The following is a 17,625-nucleotide window of genomic DNA, read 5'->3' on the forward strand; positions in this document are numbered from 1 at the left end:
GTGGTGTGACAGTTCACCTAAACTCAGGATGATTGCAATATAATGCGGTTTTCAACACTTCGATGACGGGCGAGTTCATGGACTTTAGCAATGGACTAGTTTCATGACAACTGAGCGTATGGTTAGCCACACGTTAGCCACAAATCAGCCACAAAGACCACCATTCTTCGCTAACCGAGATAGCGATCTGTGGGTCTCTTCAGCTGTGGCAACCTCTACAAAAGCCTTGGCGTTCTCTTTCAATCTCCTGTACTTGTCCAGATATCATGTAGACCGCTCTGCAGTCAGGGAGTCCTCAGGCAACGAGGCGCCGGCGACGCGTCGCGATCGCGCGTCAATGCCACGGAAAACGCGGTCACGTGAGGGTGGTTGCGAATTCTGTCGCCATCGAGTGTCGCAATCGGTGGACAAGCGTTGGCTGTCTTTCCTGCCATCCACCGCGTTTGCAAAATGCCACTCTCCGGCGCGCCCGTCTTCGTCATCGTCTCCCTCGCTTACCAGCGACTCTCTGTCGTTCCATATCCTCTCGGGGGCAGCGGGCGAGCCTCTTAAAAACCGCGCTGTCCATCTTCCATCCTCGCCACCCAAAACACCTCCGCAGCCATGAACGTCGGCAAAGTTGGCGCAAAGACTCTCAGGGCCCTCAGCAAGGCCCCTGCGCGAACCCACGTCTCCCTTTCGGCGCGGGCAGCGTCTCAATGCGCTTCGCCAGGGTCTTCTAGCTCTTCGCACGAACGCCCCCACTTCCCGTGTGTCGACGCACACGCTGCGCGCGAGTCCCGCATTATTTCTTCCAGGTCCGTATCTTCTACCCCGCCAGTATCTTCCGGACCCGAGCCACCATACGCGCGGCCAAACCCCAAATCCTACAAGGTTTACCGCCATACCTCCCCGCTTCCCCTGGTGTACGCCGATTCCCTACCCTCGTTTGACATCGCATACGAGACCTGGGGAACCCTCGCGCCGAACAAGGACAACGTCATCCTCCTCCACACTGGTCTCTCCGCCTCTTCACATGCCGCGTCCACCGAGCTGAATCCCGCGTATGGATGGTGGGAAAAGTTCATTGGGCCTGGCAAGGCGTTGGACACCAACCAGTTCTTCATCATCTGTACCAATGTCTTGGGAGGTTGCTATGGCTCGACAGGTCCCTCATCCATTGACCCCTCTACGGGCGAGCCTTACGCGACGCGCTTCCCTATCCTGTCAATATTCGACATGGTTCAGGCCCAATTTCGCCTACTGGACCACCTGGGGATAGAACGCCTTTACGCAAGCGTAGGCTCGTCCATGGGTGCGATGCAGAGTCTCGCCGCGGGCTGGTTGTATCCAGAGCGGGTGGGTAAAGTCGTAAGCATCAGCGGGACGGCAAGGAGTAGCCCAAGCGCCATCGCAATGCGGTTTGCGCAGCGAGCTGGTGAGTCTTTTTTCAGCAGTCCCTGGTGATCTGGACTGAGCTGAGACAACCTAGTCCTTATGGCGGATCCCAACTGGAAGAACGGGTTTTACTATGACGGCCTACCTCCGCATGCTGGAATGAAGCTGGCACGACGTAAGTCGCGCTCTTCCATCCTCCCCGTCCCTGTGGCTGACTTCCCTGCTAGAAATTGCCACCATCACCTACCGCTCGGGTCCAGAGTGGGACATACGGTTTGGGCGCAAGCTCCGAAAGCTGCCGGACTCGGAGCAGCAGCGCCCCGACAAACCGCGGACACCTGCGTTGTGTCCTGACTTCCTGATCGAGACGTACCTTGACCACCAAGGAGAGGAGTTCTGCCTCAAATACGACGCAAACTCGCTCATCTATATCTCGAAAGCGATGGATCTCTTCGACATGACAGCTCCTACGCTGTCTGAGTTGCGTCTTACCCCGCCTGCACCGCGATCAGGACCACCTCCACTACCCCCAAGTCTTTCCGCACATCCCTCATCTCCCGCACATTCACAATACCACCATCTACTGTCACACTCCAAGAGCCATCCTCCACCGCCAAACCCCCCTCTCCATCTGCCAGATCTTGCGGCAGGGTTACAACCACTGGCCAATACGCCAACTTTGATTCTGGGTGTGCAGAGCGATATCCTTTTCCCCGTTGAGCAGCAGCGCGAGGTTGCGGACGCGCTCCGGGTTGCAGGCAACCAGATGGTCAGCTACTACGAGCTTGGCGGTGTCTGGGGCCATGATACGTTCTTGTAAGTGTCTGTCTCATGTGGCAATGAATTGCAGGCTGACGCGGTCTACAGGCTTGACGTGCAGAACGTTGGGGGTGCTATCCGGGGTTTCCTCTCATGATTGTTTCGTTTACATCACCGTTCTGTAGCATAGACTCATTAATGTCACTACGATGTTCTACAAGCTTAAGTGTTCTCGGATCCCCGAATCCCGACGAGGATGATAAAGAAGTACGCGACGCGACGCGCCGCCGCCTCCGGACCGTGACGCGCTCAGCCCGGAAACGAGCGCTTCGCATGCGGGATATCCTCCTCCGCGACCGCGAGCTTGGTTTCCGCTAGTCTTATCTCTGCTCGCTCTCTGCTGGTGCTGTTCTGCTTCTTCATATTCTGGGCGGCGGTTGACAGCTAAAGCAAAATGAGGACTCCGAAGATACCCGGAGCGCGGATCGTACGCACACTACATAGGCCCGCCAGGCCGTGTGCAAGACGTTGACTTCCGATGCAGGTGCAAAGGCTTCATAGGCAGCGATACGGACCCTTCTGTCTGCACACGGCACTCGATGGACCAGTACCGGACAGTAATGGACGCGAAGAGTACGTATGACGGAGTGTGTCACGACCCGGCACGACCGGACTGATCCTTTGCGCTGTTTAGACTGGTGGTGAAGAACCCTGCGAGTGGCGAGGAGCTAGCTACGTACGTCCTGTCATACTGCTAGCCACGTTGTATCTCCTCCTCATGATGCCTGTGTCGGTCGCGGCTGCAGGATCGTCTGCGCGAACCAGGAAGACGTGGAGAACGCGGTGTTCAGCGCATACGAGGTCTTCAAGGCGGGCATCTGGTCGCGGGCCCCGGCGATACAGCGCGCGGGGGTGCTGTCGAACCTCGCGCGCGACCTGGAGGTGCGGGTGCCGGAGCTCGCGAAGATTGAGACCCTGCAGACGGGGCGCGCGATACGGGAGATGACTGCGCAGGTGCGTCTGTGCTTACTGCTATCTCGTTCGTGGGCGGGCTTGTGTTGACGGGTACGAAGTAGCTTGGGAGGCTACCGGAATGGTTGTATGTCGTTTACGTTTGGTTGCGGGATTCGCGACGGGATGGTACTCAAAATGTGGCAACAGAGATTACTATGCGGCTTTGCTGCGCACGCACGGGTCCTTCGTCGCGCCCACGCAGGGACCCCTGCTTAACTATGTGCAGAGGGTGCCTTTGGGTGTCGTAGCGCAGATCACGGTGAGTGAGAGTGCATTCGTATCCTAACAAGTATGCTTCATGCGCCCCCACAGCCCTTCAACCATCCCCTGCTCATAGCAGTCAAGAAGATTGCCCCTGCGCTCGCCGCAGGGAACTCTGTCATTGTCAAGCCAAGTGAACTGGCACCAATGAGCGTGCTCGAGTTCGCGGAGATGGCCATAAGTGCAGGAGGTGTGTGCTGCGTCCATAATTCACCGTGGCGGGATGTTCAGCTCATGGCGTAGTCCCCCAGGGTGTCCTGCAGGTCCTCCCTGGGTACGGCAGGACGGTGGGAAAGATGCTCGTGTCTGATCCCACAGTGAGGAAGGTCGACATCACGGTGGGTACCTCGGTTACAGTTGAATAAGTGCGACATTGATTGTTAGTAGGCAGGAACGGAGACCGGACGGTCCATCGGCCGCATAGTTGGTCAGAACCTCGCCTCATACACCGCAGAGCTCGGTGGCAAGGCACCTATAGTCGTTTTCGATGACGCGGACCCCCAGTCAGCTGCGAACGGCGCGGCATTTGCGTGCTTCATTGCTTCAGGCCAGACGTGTGTCTCTGGGACGCGGCTCATTGTGCACGACAAGATCTACGACGAGTTCATGGACTTGTTCATGAAGAAAGTCCAGAGCGTCACCAACCGGATGGGCAACCGTACGCACATTCCTCTTCCGCTTAGAGTCTTCCGGCTGACCCCGATCATTGTTTTCATGACTTGTGACTCTGTGCAGCCTTGAACCCCAAATCAACCATGGGCACGGTCATTTCGCTGCGTCAGCTGGAGCGAATGGAGGCCCTGGTGCAGCGCGGCGTAGGGAAGATTCTAACGGGCGGAAAACGCATGACAGGCACCTCGGCGCTGGACGGCTACGACTTCTCGCAGGGCGCGTTCTTCCCCCCAACTGTCATCACAGACGTGCCCACCGAGGACGACCTCTGGCGAGAAGAGATCTTCGGCCCTGTGGTAGTCGTCACCCGCTTCTCCGTGCGTTCCTGCCGCTATTTCACGCAGCTTATGAGCCCTTCGCTGACTTGGTCTTCTGCTTCTGGCTTGCGAATCTGGGCATAATTGCGCGGGGCTTTTTGTGATGTGTGACGAACAGAGCGAGCGTGAAGGCGTCGAGCTTGCGAACGCGTGCAAGTATGGCTTGGGCGCGGGTATCTGGACGCAGGACCTGTCGAGGGCGCACCGGGTATCTGCCGAGATTGAGGCTGGCCTCGTGTGGGTCAACACGCACCACCGCAACGACCCCAGTTCGCCATGGTTCGTGTCTCTCAATCGAACCATGAGGGTGAAGTTGAACTAACAATTTGCTGTGATAGGGGCGGCATGAAAGAAAGCGGGATTGGCCGGGAGAATGGCGTGGAAGCGTTGGAGGCTTGTGCGTGTCCTACTGTCGGCACGTTCTCATCTCTTGAAACTCGCTCACATGTTATCCCGCAGACTCGCAAAGCAAGTCCACTATCATCAATATCGCGCCCGTGGAGGAGACACGGACGGTTCAGGATTGGTTCGCAGAGGAGGACGGTACGGAGAAGCGATACGGCTGAATGTCATATGCTATCTGTCGCTACATCTATACACTCCATTCATGATCTGAACAGCGTTACATGCACCCAGACGCACTGGAGAGTGCAAAAGGAGTTGACGCCAACGACATACTCCAATAGTGTTGTACATTGCATCCCGTTGACGATACATCTGATACTGGTACAAAGATGTGGTAGGTAGTAGATGTAGACAGACCGCTAGTGCATCTATGCCGATGTCTTGACTGCTTCCGCTTCCTTCTGCTCCGGAGTCTGAGACCATCTTGAGCATGACGCGCTTGGAATGACATGTAAATATAGGAGTTACCTCTGGTACTTCCACGGGAGGTTCGTCGACGAAGTCCGGTACCTTGTTGAGGTCGCTGAGATATGACGGTCCTTCCTCCTCAACATCCAGCTCTAATGCCTCCAGCTCTGCGAGACATGTCAGAAATCGAGCCGATTGAACAAAGTAAGGAGACTCGCCAGCTTGCAGATCCGCCTCATCAATCTCGTCTGGAACGGCATACGAACGGCCCAGCGTTTCCTGAATCTCGTTCGCCTGTTCCAGTAGATCCTCCATATCGTAGTGCACGCTCTATTCAGACCGCCTCAGCTGCGCGGTCAACCCGACAGGCAACATGAGCACGCACCTCGATCTTGTCAATGTCGATCTTCCCATACTGCTTTCGGAGCTCCTTGTTCGCCTGCTTCATTGCATCGACCGTGGCCATCGTATTCCGAAGGTTCTCCGTCGCGAGTGCGGCGGACTCCATGTTGAACGTCTGCTGCGTGAGCTGCGCGAGTTGCGATTCGTACAACCGCTTCTGCTTCAATGTCCGGAGAGCACGCTCCTGGATTGCGTTCTACAGATGCCACAACATGCGAGGTCCGTATATGCCCAGAATACGTGATAGTAAGTTGGAGCGAACGTACCTTGCCAGGACCGTTCCGCAGCCTACCCATCTGCTCTTTGTACCGGGCAAGCTCTCCATCCAGCTTCTTAATCTTCACCTCAATGGATGCCACCCGGGTGTCCGTCTGTGATGGAGCAGACGCATGAGTATGTTTGCGGTGTCCTGTGGTGGCTAGCGACAGCCACTGACCGACGAGATGGCATCCTGAAGTGTCGGACGCGGCTTCTTGCTCGAAGAGGTACCAAATATGCGGTTCATGATGTCGTAAATAAGTTGACTGGTGCGAGGAAATGGTGGGTATCGTGCAAGCAGAGAGTACTGAGGATGCGGCGCAGTAGGAAGTGGCGGAACGAGAGTGTGTTACTGTAAGCGCTCAAGGTAAGAGTGACCAGATTTGGCCTGATGAGGTATTCGTGCGTCCCGAGAGCAAGGGAAGATTGCGCTAACATAATGGGCAACTAAAGGCCTACAGTACAGCGTAAGGTACTATACTCCCCATCTCAAACCCATAAGACTTCCGGGAAGAGAACATTTCCATGGTCGCTCACTCTTGCCTCCCGTAGCCCGACTCACAATGCACCCATTTTCCGAGGCCGCCACGAACGTATCATGCAGAATCATGGTGCCAGCGGGCCCTTCAGCGTCGGGCACATCGGGCAGTGCTGCGTTGAGGTCGTCGAGAGACGTGGAAGCAAAGGCCAGGCTTCGTTGCGGGGTGCCTTGGTTCAGGACCTCGTTCAAGACGTCGGGTTTTGTGGTAGGGGGCAGCAGGAAGAACTGCAGGGTATACGGCATGAGCCGAGCATACAAGTATACCATGACTTGGAGAGCTCACCTGCACCATTGACCCCTCAGGAGGGGCCGTATCGGTATCGAGAGCTATCGAGCCCCGTGATGGGTCGCCCGACATAATATAGAAGAGCTGGTCCAGCTGCAGCAATCACAAGCTCAGCGTCCTCATATCGTACAAAACGGTGCATGTCAAAGATACCTGGTGAGATACGCCCACTTGCTTCAGAGTTCCCAGGTACAGCTGGAGATCTTTGGAAATGTGCTCAGCTGAGGCAGCTACAGCAGGATGGTTCTGAATAGCGTGCAAGAGGAGCCTAGATGGGTTCGCGTTGTCTAACGCATTCACGAGGTTGCCCTCCGCGCTGTATCGCCACACCATGAACACGGCAGTCATCGTGGTGCTTGCGTGTAGACGTACTTCGTCACTATCATCGGTCGCGTGATGGCTTCTAGTCCTGGATACTCGCTCCACGCACTCGAGCACGGTCCCGAAGACAAACATATACCGACAGCCCCGTCGGAGTGTATCGAGTCGTTGTAGAATAGGGTGTATGGCCTGCCGGTCACGAAGGGAGTAGAGGTGGCAATGAGACCTAGCTTGGATCTATCGCGTCAGCATACCAAACGTACGGGAGACAGGTTCCACCAACCTTGCTTGCAGATGAGAACCGCGAGAGAACACTATTCAAGCCTTCAGGCGCGTTGTCGCTCAAATATAGAATGCTATCTGTATCCTTGTCACTGTATGAAAATCGCGCGTGTGAGAGCGGCAGGGACCCGTCGAGAAACGAACATACGAGAGGTCCCGCAACTCGGGCAGGACGGCATCGCTTTCATAGGACCGCGACAACGCGCTCTCCCAGTCGATGTCCTGGCTGTAGTCTTGCGTATCCTGTTGCTTCTCCTTCTGGTGCATGGCATGCCACCGGCCAACCTGGGCAGCCTTCCTTCCGGCAATTGTGCTCCGGAATGTCGTGGCATACTTAGCATCGAATGAGGCTACCGAAACTGCAGTGTACTGCTGCCACGACGGTCGCGCGGACGGTATAGGCGCAGACAAGCACCCGATGGAGCTGCCAGACAGTGACTTAAGTGATGCAACTAGCTGTGAGAGGTCGGTGCTGTCGGTGTGTTGCGAGACGGAGATGGTGTAGAGCAGTGGATGTGATGCCAGCGTTGGGCGGAGCTGTGACAGATGCGAGAGTATGTCTACTGTCTTCCGAGAGACAATGGTGCTCATGTGGACTGCCATGGTCGTTATGACGCTGCACCTTTTTGTACACCGAGAATGGGGTTTTGTTTTTGTCACCCAGAAGACTGCCAGAAGATCGCTCGCCCAGGTCCCAGGATTCGAACGAGGTCACCGGGGATGCAGCCGCGTAAGCCGCACTAGTACCCTGCCAGTTGAGCTGGCACGAAGATACCTAGCAATCGTCATCAGACACAGTGGTTCGCTCCGTTCACGCAAAGCCACTGTACCGTGTTTGGGATCCGTGCGATCCTGCTTGGTTGATGAGGTGACTGTCTCAGTCTGAATTCGAGCGGCGCGCCCCGGAGGCCCGTTGTGGCGCGTGACGCACCAGCACGTGCAATGTTACATACCGCGTCGCGTATGCTGAATTCGGAACAGGTGCATCGGAGAGCTGCAAGAACTTGAAGAAAGCTCCTGGAAAGCTTCCAACTTAAGCAAGTAAATAGCGACGACTTAAGCATCACAATGTCTACAAATAATCCCAGATACCCCAAAACCCTTTCTTAGATACACCTCCCACTGGCAATTACATGTAAGTCGCCTTCAGCCTGCCAACAATGTAGTCCTCGGTTGTCACAGGTGGGTACTTGGGGTTGCCTCCAGGAACTAGACATGTCGGGAGGCAAGAGATCTCCGCACCCTGGTTGGGGTTGCAGAAGTACGCAATCGACTGCCGAGCTGGGGTAATGCCCTCAGTTTCGCTGATCGCCTTCGCCGGGGGTGCGACCACTCGGTGCAGCGTCGAGCGGAGAACGTCGTTGCTCCAACGCGCCAGAAGGTCGCCGGCATTCACAACGATGGTACCAGGCTGGGAGAGGAGGTCAGTTCAGTTGGCGTTCGACAGCGGATGGAATACACTTACGATGGGCGTGGCAGGTTGATATTGGCCAGTATGCGGGTTCTGTACCTCAAGACCTCCGACCTAGAACACGAAGGTGAGTCGAACGTAACAAGTCCGATCTTCACGAATTGCTCACCGAGTCCTGGAACAGCAGAGTTAAGGTGCCGTAGTCCGAGTGGGCACCGGCGCGCGCCGTCCCATCCCCATGGAGCAACTGCGTCTTGATGGGCGGGTAGGACAACAAACGAAGGTTGTGGAACTGCTCGTGAATCTTGTTGTCAAAGTACGTTTCATCAAGGCGGAGACCCAGCGCAATGGAGCGCATCACCAGCACGTGAAGATCATGGCAAGTTTGGAAGAAGTCAAGCATGGTACGTTTGAAGCCTGGCGCGTCCGCCTCCTGCGGCCAGTAGTTCTTGTACATCTTATCCCAGTCACGACCGATTTCCATGGACTCCTTGTAGTCCGGGGCCTTCTCGCGGAGCTGCTTGATCTCGTCCGCGTCCGCAGACTGTGTCACGCGCTCCCGGCCAACTTGTACGAAACCACGGTTCGCACGGGGGTCGCGCCATGCGAGCTCAGCTTTCTTCTCGATAGGCATGGCAAAGAACTCCGCGCTCTGAGATATTTTCTTGTCAGGACATGTCTGGCGATCCTCCACCAATCAGACTGTGCTGACCTTCTGGAACGTGTGCTTCACAGTCTCCTCAGGAATGCCATGGTTGCTGAGGTAGATGAAACCGACATCTGTGAAGCCACGAACGACTTCTTGCGCAGTCTCCTCCTTCTCTGCGGCTGTAGCCGCGTTCCGGTACTTGCTGAAGTCTATGAGGGGGATACGGAAGTTGTCCTGCACGACTATCGCTCAACCTATGGTAGGATGCGAACGGAATGGTTCGGTACGTACTTCGACGTGCGTCGCGAACGTTCTCCTGCTGCACCGAGCCGCGCGGGTGGTGTGCGATATCGACCAAGCCCGAGGAGAGGAGGCTACACGCCTGATGGTGGGCAGGATCGCGGAGGAAGGTGCCGTAGCAAGCATTGTGAGGTGTCTGAGGCTTTCTCTCGCGGCTGTCTGCGCAGAACAGACGTTCGGGGAGGCGAAGGAGGTGATAGCAAGGGTACAAGTCAGGGCGGGATGGCACTCCGTCGACCGACTTATCATTTACTTTATAGCAGTTTGCGGGACGCGGGGATGTTTAAGCGGCCTTATCTTCATGGGCGGCTAGATCTACCCCGCATGTCCCGACGGGCCGCGACCAGCGCTATCGCACCTTGTCCTCCGCCTTGTTCTCCTCGTGTTCCCACTCGGCGAGCACGGAAGACGGGCGCATTCACCAGCGCGATTGCAGGGACAGCAGAGGGATAAGTAGTACCAGTGCGGCAGCTGAAGGTCCTGCCCATGCCAACCCAGATGTCTCCAACCTGTCCAAACCTTGAGCTTCTTGCAGCGCTTCTCGGTCTCCTGGCCCGGGGCTGCACTGCGGTAGCACTCACTGGTATTTAATACCCGTTGCCAGATATCCCCCATCCCCCGTCTTTCACTACACCCAGCGCAAAACCAACATGAACTCTTACTACGCTCCGTCCGTGGCTTCCAATTGCAAGGACCCTCCGAGCTACCGTGAGGCCTGCACGCCTCCTGGTTCTTCCAGTACTACAAGGAACGCCGCACCCGCCTCCTCGTTCAACATCCGTGAGGACTTACCTCTCCTCTCAAAGCGCGTGTCGAAGCGACGCCGAAACCTCCGTCGTCTCTGCGTGGTACTCGGATCCGTCCTCTTGGTCATATTCATCCTTCAGAACCTCAGCCTTCTATCGTGCCCTTTGGACAACGTCTCCGCTTCCGTTAAACGTGCCAAGCATCGCGAGTGGAAAACTGAGATCAAGGCCCATGGCATCCGCGTCGACGAATGGGCTAGAGAGCGCCAATTGCACGAACAGGAGGTGCACCAGTGGGAGGACGAGCGCGCGGAGTGGCAAGAGGAGAGGCGAAAGTGGGAGGAGGAACGCAGGAACGAGGAGCGACACCGCAAGGAAGTTGAGCGTATGCGGCAGGGTGTCTACTGGACCCCGCCTATTGGCGACCCGCACTGCAGTACCTATCGCACTCGGGTCTACCGCGCCATTCTGAAGGACATCCCGTCCGACCTCAACTGGCTCGAAGTTTGCAATGATATGCCGATCACGATACAAGGTCGTCCCGTTGATCGTCCGAATGGCTGTGAGCGCAATGTGAGTTTCTTCTAGCAGCATGATCTCGCAAAGGCTAACAATCGTTCAGGATCGCGGAGAGGTACAAGCGTGGTGGCTCGTCAATTGGAGTGAGCCTAGTTGCGTCCCATACTGGGATACGATTCACTACAAGGTATGCTCGCTGTGCATGCCGGGACACATGATAGCTGACTTCCTCTCTTTTACAGGAGTGCACACCAGGCAAGCCAGGATTCGGAGTGAGTGTTCTCCGCAGCGGCTTGCCCTCGTCAATGTCTGAAAATCAGTTTATGTGCAGAGATACCAGGCTCGCCTCTGGGGTATCAACCATGGCGATGATTGGGAGAATATGTGTAAGACTACTCCCGCTCAAATTGGCGGTCGCGACTTCGGCCATCCGACCACCTGCGACAATCGGGTACGTCCACTACGCCCTTTCTCGAGCATAACTCACACAGCACGCAGGGAGGTCTCCATGGCATGGTCGGGATATGGGATGTCCCTCAGAGGGGGTGTTGAGCGCAGTGCGCACATAGTTTCTTGTCTCAATTCCTCCGTGTCGGCTCCCGACCAGCGTTCGAAGAAGTAATCCTGTTCTGTTTCCCCCCTTCCTTGCCTCGATACACCTGCCAATCAGAGTCACCGGAACCCGTGTGTCGCAATAATCGAATATGTATCTGATTGTTCATTCTCTTGGCAGAGTTCTCCATCTGCACGCGAGCGAACTAAGAGGAAGCAAAAGGCCTCGTCCGAATACTATTCGGTACGTAACAGATGCAACGCTCAACTTCTCGGTCGGCCCCAACCGAGCGCCCTGTTCACGAACGGTTGCTGCGGTAGGTCGTGCAAGCCTGCCAGGGGTTCCTCCATGCGAGGCCTCCTTGTCCTTCACTCCCACTACGACAAGAACGATCGGAGATACTCGATGACTACTGACAGGTGAGTACATTCAGCTCGACTTTATTGCTCGCTCATCATCGCATCGCAGACTCCATCAATATGACGAGACCCCTACGTCCATCATACGGAGCATATACTCCTCCATCCCGGCGCGGTCTGGTAGGACCACGTACCGCTGATGAGACGACGCCTCTCAATGGCGATGGTTGCACAAAGTGCTCCGTGCGCCAGGACCACCATATTATCCGCTTGTCCTTGGCCGTCACATTCGCCTTCCTGCTTCTCATGCTCATCGTCGCCCAGAACTCCGGCCTGGTTCCTACCCTTGCCGACGACGTCTCAGCCTCCGAGAAGGCAATGATGCGCCAGCAATGGAAGCGCGAGAAGGACGAGCACAAGATAGAGGTGATACGGTGGATACGCGAACGAGGTGAACGCCGACAAGAGCTTCGGCTTTGGCAGATGGAGCGCGAGATGCGGGAGGACGACCGCGCGAGGTGGAAGAAGCAAGTCGAGGCAGAGCGCTTGGAGTGGTGGCGCACAGTCAATCAGGAGCGCGAGGCGTGGAAGCAGGAGGTTGAGGCCGAACGCCGGGACTGGTGGGTCAAGGAGAGCCACGAACGCGACAAGTGGCGACGACAGGAGGCTGCCGATCGGGAGAAATGGGCCCGTGATGAGGAGGAATGGACCCGCCGCCGGGAGGAGGAGGAACAGTACCGGAAGGAGGTCGAGCATAGGCGACAGGGAGTGTGGTGGTCGGAGCCTTGGAAGAACAAGGGGTGCTATTCATCTGGGATTCAGGCATACAGTGCTCACCTGTTCGACATCCCTGACGATCTGAACTGGCTCGATGTCTGTATGGACATGCCTATACAGATCGAAGGTAGATGGTTCGACAAGCCGGACAAGTGCGAACGCGATGTGAGTGTGTCTCTGACCTCTCTTCCGGTTCGTGTGTTGATCTGGCCGTTCTAGGAAACGCACGTCTGGGGAACTTGGATGATCGGCGAACCTGGATGCGCCTTATACTGGGATCGGATCCACTACATGGTGAGTAAGCCTGCGTCTTCGCGGCTATAAACGTTTGCCAGTGACTGAACGCCTGAGCTCGGCTTCTAGGGCTGCAGCGCCGGCCAAAGTGGGATGAAGGTGAACCGTCTCTGGATCGTGGTTCGAAGGGGCGGAAATACTCATATAATCGTTACACTTCAGCGCTATAGGGCCCGTCTCATGAATCTTCACAAGGGAGACGATTGGGATAAGATGTGCAGTACCACACCTGCCAACATCCTTGGTGTACATTATGACAGACCCACAGTCTGCATCGACGAGGTGAGTCATGTAGCAGTACATACTTGGAAACAGGTCTGTCATTGCAGGATAAGGGCCGCACGGGTATCTGGGACTACCCCGACTCCAGCTGTCATTGAACGTGTCCTGGAGACTAGTGTCTCACCTGGCATCGCCGCTGGTGCGACTTTGGGTCCTGTGGAGGATGCGCAGGTTACAGTTCGGAATAGTACTTCATTCGCTTGTCTACGGGCGCACAATGGTTGTCAAGTCCGAGAATTGTCGTCTAGTGCCAGTTGTACGATAGAATATCTTGTTATCCCATGTTTGCCGGTAAAGAGTGGTCACGTGCTCGGTTATGTGGCGCCTTCCACGAGTACGAGTACAAGTTACTTACAACCCTGGGAGCACGCTGGTTCAACTGCGTGCATCTTGCCCCCATGTTGTAACAGGTCAACCGTCCGCGTTCCCTCTCGACCTGTACACTCGTCCAATCGGTCTGCACTAGTGCTCAGAGGCATGTGCACGGCATCGTTTACACTGGTGTGATTGCTCATGATGGGCTCGATTTGGATCGCAGAACCATGAATACTCCACCTCCACCTTACTACTACGCGACGAGGTCGCCACCCCAGTCCGGACCCTACTATCAACACAGACAGTACCACGGTGGTGAAACCACACCTCTGCTCGGCACATCCCAGGCCAAGCCATCTGGCCACGATGGTACTTCCTGGAAGACCTTGATCTTCCTTGTGGTCCTCGTCGTGCTCTTCATGGTGCAGACCCTGGGATATATTCCCACCATGGTTGACGACATCTCTGCATCGGAGAAGAGAGAGATCCATTGGCAGTGGCAGCGAGAGCGATATGACCACAGGATCGAGGTCGCTCGGCGCAAGGCACAGCTCGCGAAACTCGAGCAAGAGCGCTGGGAAGCTTCGCGAAATTTCGAGGAACAGCGCAAAGCCTACGAGCAAGAACGCGAGCAGTGGGAGCACGACCGACAAGAGGAACGCAAGCGGTGGGCGAATGAGAAGCAGCAGTGGGAGCGCGAACGACAGGAGGAAGAGCGCCACCGGAAGGAGGTCGAACGTAGGCGGCAGGGCGTCCATTGGAACGGGCCTTGGAAGAACAGAGGTTGCGACGGGTACGGGGTTCAGTCCTACAGCGCCAACCTCCTGGATATTCCTGGAGATCTCAACTGGCGAGAGGTGTGCGAGGACATGCCTATACAGATCGAAGGCCGGTGGTACGACAAACCGGACAAATGCGAGGCTCATGTGAGTCTGACATTCCTGCATCTCTCGGAAGCCGGGGCGTCACCATCTTCTCTCCAGGACCATCAACATGTTTGGGCCACCTGGTTTGTGGATACAAATGAATCGCAGTGCATGACCTACTGGGATCGCATGGAGGATAAGGTGTGTAACTGACCTCATCTACCGTTCACTTTGATTACTCAGGTCCTGATACTACTAGGGGTGCACTCCGGGTCGGAGTGGTATGAGGGTCAGCTCCATACTGCGCTATAGATATGGACTAAGAAGAGCTTACCCACTATGCGTTCTCAGCGTTTCGAGGCCCGATTGATGAACCTTCATAATGGCGACAATTGGGACAAGATGTGCAACACCTCGCCAGCCACCATACGCGGTGTGCATTATGACCGACCCACGATTTGTGAGGACAAGGTGCGTCGCTTTCGTGACTGATTCGAAAAGTGCTCGTTCAAGCATGGGCGACACAGAACGGCAGGACCGGGATTTTCGACTATCCCGACGGGAGGTGCTGGTGAGACGAGTTGCGGAGATATCGAGAGCGGGCGATCCTGACGTATGCATGATGCATAATTCGTGGAATGTGAGAGAACCGTACACACCATCATGCCCCCTGAAAGTCCATACAAACAGCCAGCATGGACTGGGACGTGACGATGGAATGTTGCCTCGGGCGGATGTACGAAAGATTAGCCTGAACATGAGTATCCATTGATGTATCCTATCCTTGGCCCAACCTGAGTGTTCATACAATTGATGCTCACTGACGGTATATAAATGCATATTCAAACTGCAGTCCATGTCTTCGCCTCTAGTTTCGCACGTAACCCATGGCGCTCGGAGACCGTAGTCGCCTGAAGAGGGCCATTAAGGTCTTCCCACCTTCAGGTCCCCATCTGCAAGTATTCTGTCAGTAACGCCCGGGGAGACCTTGAACAACCCACGTACTCTCCGCTCGCCACTTCCTGGCAGCACTGCTCGAATTCATCGGACACAGAGACTTCGTCCCACTTGTCCACCACGTAGTCCTGCGAGAAATTCGTCACAACTATAAATCAAAATGAGGAGCGAGAGAACGCACCTCGATGAGCGAATGCAGCTCTTCCCACGTCGACGAGGCAAGTAGCACCGCGAAGCTAGACTGTGGCGTGATCGTCGAAACGATATGCTCCAGCGCAAGCGCACCAAGGCCCGGCATCGCATACCGGTGTGCGATCTGGTACATCGACAAAGCAGACGCAGGTTGTGGCGGAGGCGTAGGATGCATGTGCGGATCTGCGCTGGATATCGACGACCGAGCGCGCTGCTTGTGAGAGCTATGAGGGTAGTGCGGCGCAGATGGCGAAAGCGGTACCGGGACGGCCTTCGTGCCGCGCGAGGCGGACGGAGACGTCGGGGCAGGCATCGGGATAGTCAGCCCAGTCGTATTCCCAGAGGAAGGCGCGTGCGATGGACGACGAGGTGTAGTGGGCGGCCGGTTCGAGGAAGACGGCTGCGTCTTGGGCGGAGTGGCACCGCTGCTTCGCATCGCGGATGTAGTCGAAGGACCTGCCTTCGGCTTCTCGCGAGGGCTCTCACCAGTAGACCTGCCACTCGCTCCGCTAGTAACGCTCCGCGCGTCGCTGATGCCACCGCCGTGACCGTCTGACGAGCCACCCTTCTGGAAGACCTTCCATCCCCACTCGTCAGCAACGCCGGGCGAGCAGAAGTCGCGTGCGCTCCAGCCTGCACCGATTCCGTCAACAGCCTGCCTGGGGTCGTCGTCCTTGCGGAAGTGGAGCCAGTTTGCGTAGACCCACTTGAGCAGCCAGTAGATGGTTGCGAAGTCGGCTTCTTCCACAACAATCGTGTAGACTTTACGTTCGCCGTGGAGAAGAGTGCTGCCGTTCTCGACGAAGGACGAGCTCAGCATGGTGGCAAAGTAATCTGACCGTCTGATTAGGATATCGGAATGCGCATAGATGATGCGCTTGCGGGCGAGTGTCTGCGGGGGTGATAGAGATTGGGACGAAGACGAGGAGCGGGGGCTGGTGGGCGTTGTGGCTGTAAGACAATTCGAGGAATCGTGGTCCTGCTGAGTTGTGCGTTCGAGGCAGACGAACTGGACGTCGCCGGTATCTATGTGGAGATGAGTGATACACTTCCCAGGAACTTCACGACGTAGACTCACTGGGATTATCGAGGGATGCCTCGAGGCCCTCGAGTAAGTCTCTAGGTACGTAGTACGCCGAAGGCTGCTGTGGGTAGAACGGCCCTACCGGAGAGTGCATTTGCACGCAAATGACGAACGAGTCTGTCTCCTTGATCCTCGGGTTCTCAAGGAGGACGGATAGAGGTGGAAGGGGACATTCTATAACGCAACAGTGCCTCGACCATCAGCATCACACCGCTGCATTCCAACGTACCACCTACCCCAGACCTCGCTGCCCTGACGGAACACGAAGTTGTTCTGCCAGTGCTCCCAAGCCCATTCAGTGCGCGCCCCACGCTCACCAACTTGGTCGTCCTGGCACTTAATGGCTGCGAACATCGATGCGCAGGTTTCGTAGTCAGTGTGCGCGAAGTCAATCGCCATAGACGTGATGTACACCGAAAGCGTCGGAGGTTGGGTGCGGATGATGGGCGTGGGAGGGGCAGAAGAACTATCGGGGTCACTCAATGTGGTCTTCGCTACAGTAGTAGCACGGTCATTGTCATCCTCGTCGCAGACCAGATGGAAGGACATACATATCTCGAGCTTGAACTTGCCGTCTACAAGTTCTGGTGACTCTCTGAGCACCTCAAACTCGTCGTCGTCGATTTCTTCCAGAGGTGCCTCTCCCTCCCCCACAGGCGCGGATGTTCCTTCAATGTGGTCCTTCAGCCTACTCACATCGCGCACAACCCACTCAAAGGCCTATACGCGCAGTAACGGTAACATTGAGCCCGCTGCCTGCGTATTCCAACACGGAGTGCCACTCACATGGAAATTCCATTGCCTGGTCGTAGTATCCTCAGCCATCGCGTTGTGGCTGCTTACACCCGCCATCCGTGTAGATATGCCTCCGGGATTAGCAGACAGTAGGACAGTGCTCGGAGCGGTGGACGCTCTGGACTCCCAGGTCAGTGCGCTTTGTGCAGAGCTGCTGGTAGAAGAGTGAATAGAAAGAGACGATGACGATGACCGGTGCGTATACGTCGACCACGGCCAGTGC

The 17,625-nt window shown here is 56.2% G+C and overlaps 9 protein-coding genes across 9 annotated transcripts; 5 read left to right on the forward strand and 4 right to left on the reverse strand.

Moving 5' to 3' along the window:
* Positions 1-445: 445 nt before the first annotated feature.
* L226DRAFT_477034 (homoserine acetyltransferase) lies at positions 446-2,358 on the forward strand. The gene is made up of 4 exons (XM_067676731.1): positions 446-1,417; positions 1,472-1,552; positions 1,605-2,193; positions 2,245-2,358. Exons 1-4 carry the CDS (start codon positions 604-606, stop codon positions 2,291-2,293), a joined length of 1,533 nt encoding a protein of 510 aa, XP_067541500.1. The 5' UTR covers positions 446-603; the 3' UTR covers positions 2,294-2,358.
* A 120-nt stretch (positions 2,359-2,478) lies between these two features.
* Positions 2,479-5,171, forward strand: L226DRAFT_477038 (aldehyde dehydrogenase). The gene is made up of 13 exons (XM_067676732.1): positions 2,479-2,623; positions 2,681-2,769; positions 2,831-2,872; positions 2,943-3,150; positions 3,213-3,235; positions 3,298-3,409; positions 3,463-3,601; positions 3,655-3,749; positions 3,799-4,069; positions 4,147-4,400; positions 4,519-4,679; positions 4,739-4,797; positions 4,860-5,171. Exons 1-13 carry the CDS (start codon positions 2,591-2,593, stop codon positions 4,964-4,966), a joined length of 1,593 nt encoding a protein of 530 aa, XP_067541501.1. The 5' UTR covers positions 2,479-2,590; the 3' UTR covers positions 4,967-5,171.
* Positions 5,172-5,282: 111 nt separating this feature from the next.
* On the reverse strand, positions 5,283-6,120 carry L226DRAFT_438119 (vacuolar protein sorting-associated protein 60; the record flags this gene model as incomplete). Its single annotated transcript, XM_067674786.1, has 4 exons — positions 5,283-5,543; positions 5,599-5,811; positions 5,882-5,986; positions 6,052-6,120. Coding segments are annotated over 4 exons (648 nt in total), but the record flags the coding sequence as incomplete, so codon positions are not given.
* A 178-nt stretch (positions 6,121-6,298) lies between these two features.
* On the reverse strand, positions 6,299-8,166 carry L226DRAFT_477042 (uncharacterized protein). The gene is made up of 7 exons (XM_067676733.1): positions 8,134-8,166; positions 7,452-8,078; positions 7,305-7,395; positions 7,073-7,251; positions 6,854-7,016; positions 6,698-6,793; positions 6,299-6,639 (listed from the first exon to the last, which is right to left on the reverse strand). The coding sequence occupies exons 2-7, from the start codon at positions 7,904-7,906 to the stop codon at positions 6,349-6,351; spliced, it is 1,275 nt and encodes a 424-aa protein (XP_067541503.1). The 5' UTR covers positions 7,907-8,078; positions 8,134-8,166; the 3' UTR covers positions 6,299-6,348.
* A 266-nt stretch (positions 8,167-8,432) lies between these two features.
* Positions 8,433-9,789, reverse strand: L226DRAFT_452953 (Clavaminate synthase-like protein; the record flags this gene model as incomplete). The annotated part of the gene is made up of 5 exons (XM_067675100.1): positions 8,433-8,714; positions 8,769-8,828; positions 8,884-9,366; positions 9,427-9,597; positions 9,655-9,789. The coding sequence occupies 5 exons, from the start codon at positions 9,787-9,789 to the stop codon at positions 8,433-8,435; spliced, it is 1,131 nt and encodes a 376-aa protein (XP_067541504.1).
* Positions 9,790-10,313: 524 nt separating this feature from the next.
* L226DRAFT_565756 (uncharacterized protein) lies at positions 10,314-11,480 on the forward strand (the record flags this gene model as incomplete). Its single annotated transcript, XM_067683830.1, has 5 exons — positions 10,314-10,982; positions 11,032-11,115; positions 11,171-11,200; positions 11,260-11,379; positions 11,427-11,480. 5 exons carry the CDS (start codon positions 10,314-10,316, stop codon positions 11,478-11,480), a joined length of 957 nt encoding a protein of 318 aa, XP_067541505.1.
* Positions 11,481-11,854: 374 nt separating this feature from the next.
* L226DRAFT_529387 (uncharacterized protein) lies at positions 11,855-13,487 on the forward strand. Its single transcript, XM_067679592.1, has 6 exons — positions 11,855-11,900; positions 11,950-12,782; positions 12,837-12,911; positions 12,981-13,010; positions 13,074-13,193; positions 13,247-13,487. The coding sequence occupies exons 2-6, from the start codon at positions 12,147-12,149 to the stop codon at positions 13,289-13,291; spliced, it is 906 nt and encodes a 301-aa protein (XP_067541506.1). The 5' UTR covers positions 11,855-11,900; positions 11,950-12,146; the 3' UTR covers positions 13,292-13,487.
* Positions 13,488-13,561: 74 nt separating this feature from the next.
* Positions 13,562-15,237, forward strand: L226DRAFT_529388 (uncharacterized protein). The gene is made up of 6 exons (XM_067679593.1): positions 13,562-13,668; positions 13,732-14,434; positions 14,492-14,575; positions 14,634-14,663; positions 14,726-14,845; positions 14,902-15,237. Exons 2-6 carry the CDS (start codon positions 13,736-13,738, stop codon positions 14,947-14,949), a joined length of 981 nt encoding a protein of 326 aa, XP_067541507.1. The 5' UTR covers positions 13,562-13,668; positions 13,732-13,735; the 3' UTR covers positions 14,950-15,237.
* Positions 15,238-15,242: 5 nt separating this feature from the next.
* Positions 15,243-17,459, reverse strand: L226DRAFT_452171 (uncharacterized protein; the record flags this gene model as incomplete). The annotated part of the gene is made up of 7 exons (XM_067675047.1): positions 15,243-15,327; positions 15,380-15,459; positions 15,513-16,549; positions 16,602-16,781; positions 16,844-17,101; positions 17,159-17,327; positions 17,394-17,459. 7 exons carry the CDS (start codon positions 17,457-17,459, stop codon positions 15,243-15,245), a joined length of 1,875 nt encoding a protein of 624 aa, XP_067541508.1.
* Between the last annotated feature and the right edge of the window lie 166 nt (positions 17,460-17,625).

This window comes from Lentinus tigrinus (genome assembly GCF_003813185.1).
Source record: "Lentinus tigrinus ALCF2SS1-7 unplaced genomic scaffold L226scaffold_2, whole genome shotgun sequence".
In the NCBI taxonomy this organism is placed as follows: Eukaryota; Fungi; Basidiomycota; class Agaricomycetes; order Polyporales; family Polyporaceae; genus Lentinus; species Lentinus tigrinus.

Coding starts and splice junctions, on each gene's coding strand:
- L226DRAFT_477034 (XM_067676731.1), top strand. CDS start 604: ATGAACGTCGGCAAAGTTGGCGCAAAGACTCTCAGGGCCCTCAGCAAG. Junction 1,553..1,604: donor TGGAATGAAGCTGGCACGAC/GTAAGTCGCGCT, acceptor CTTCCCTGCTAG/AAATTGCCACCATCACCTAC. Junction 2,194..2,244: donor TGGGGCCATGATACGTTCTT/GTAAGTGTCTGT, acceptor CGCGGTCTACAG/GCTTGACGTGCAGAACGTTG.
- L226DRAFT_477038 (XM_067676732.1), top strand. CDS start 2,591: ATGAGGACTCCGAAGATACCCGGAGCGCGGATC. Junction 4,070..4,146: donor CACCAACCGGATGGGCAACC/GTACGCACATTC, acceptor GACTCTGTGCAG/CCTTGAACCCCAAATCAACC. Junction 4,401..4,518: donor TAGTCGTCACCCGCTTCTCC/GTGCGTTCCTGC, acceptor TGTGACGAACAG/AGCGAGCGTGAAGGCGTCGA.
- L226DRAFT_477042 (XM_067676733.1), bottom strand. CDS start 7,906: ATGGCAGTCCACATGAGCACCATTGTCTCTCGGAAGACAGTAGACATA. Junction 7,252..7,304: donor GGTTCTCATCTGCAAGCAAG/GTTGGTGGAACC, acceptor GATAGATCCAAG/CTAGGTCTCATTGCCACCTC. Junction 6,794..6,853: donor AAGTGGGCGTATCTCACCAG/GTATCTTTGACA, acceptor TGATTGCTGCAG/CTGGACCAGCTCTTCTATAT.
- L226DRAFT_529387 (XM_067679592.1), top strand. CDS start 12,147: ATGCTCATCGTCGCCCAGAACTCCGGCCTGGTTCCTACCCTTGCCGAC. Junction 12,783..12,836: donor CGGACAAGTGCGAACGCGAT/GTGAGTGTGTCT, acceptor TGGCCGTTCTAG/GAAACGCACGTCTGGGGAAC. Junction 12,912..12,980: donor GGGATCGGATCCACTACATG/GTGAGTAAGCCT, acceptor CTCGGCTTCTAG/GGCTGCAGCGCCGGCCAAAG.
- L226DRAFT_529388 (XM_067679593.1), top strand. CDS start 13,736: ATGAATACTCCACCTCCACCTTACTACTACGCGACGAGGTCGCCACCC. Junction 14,576..14,633: donor GGGATCGCATGGAGGATAAG/GTGTGTAACTGA, acceptor TGATACTACTAG/GGGTGCACTCCGGGTCGGAG. Junction 14,846..14,901: donor CCACGATTTGTGAGGACAAG/GTGCGTCGCTTT, acceptor TGGGCGACACAG/AACGGCAGGACCGGGATTTT.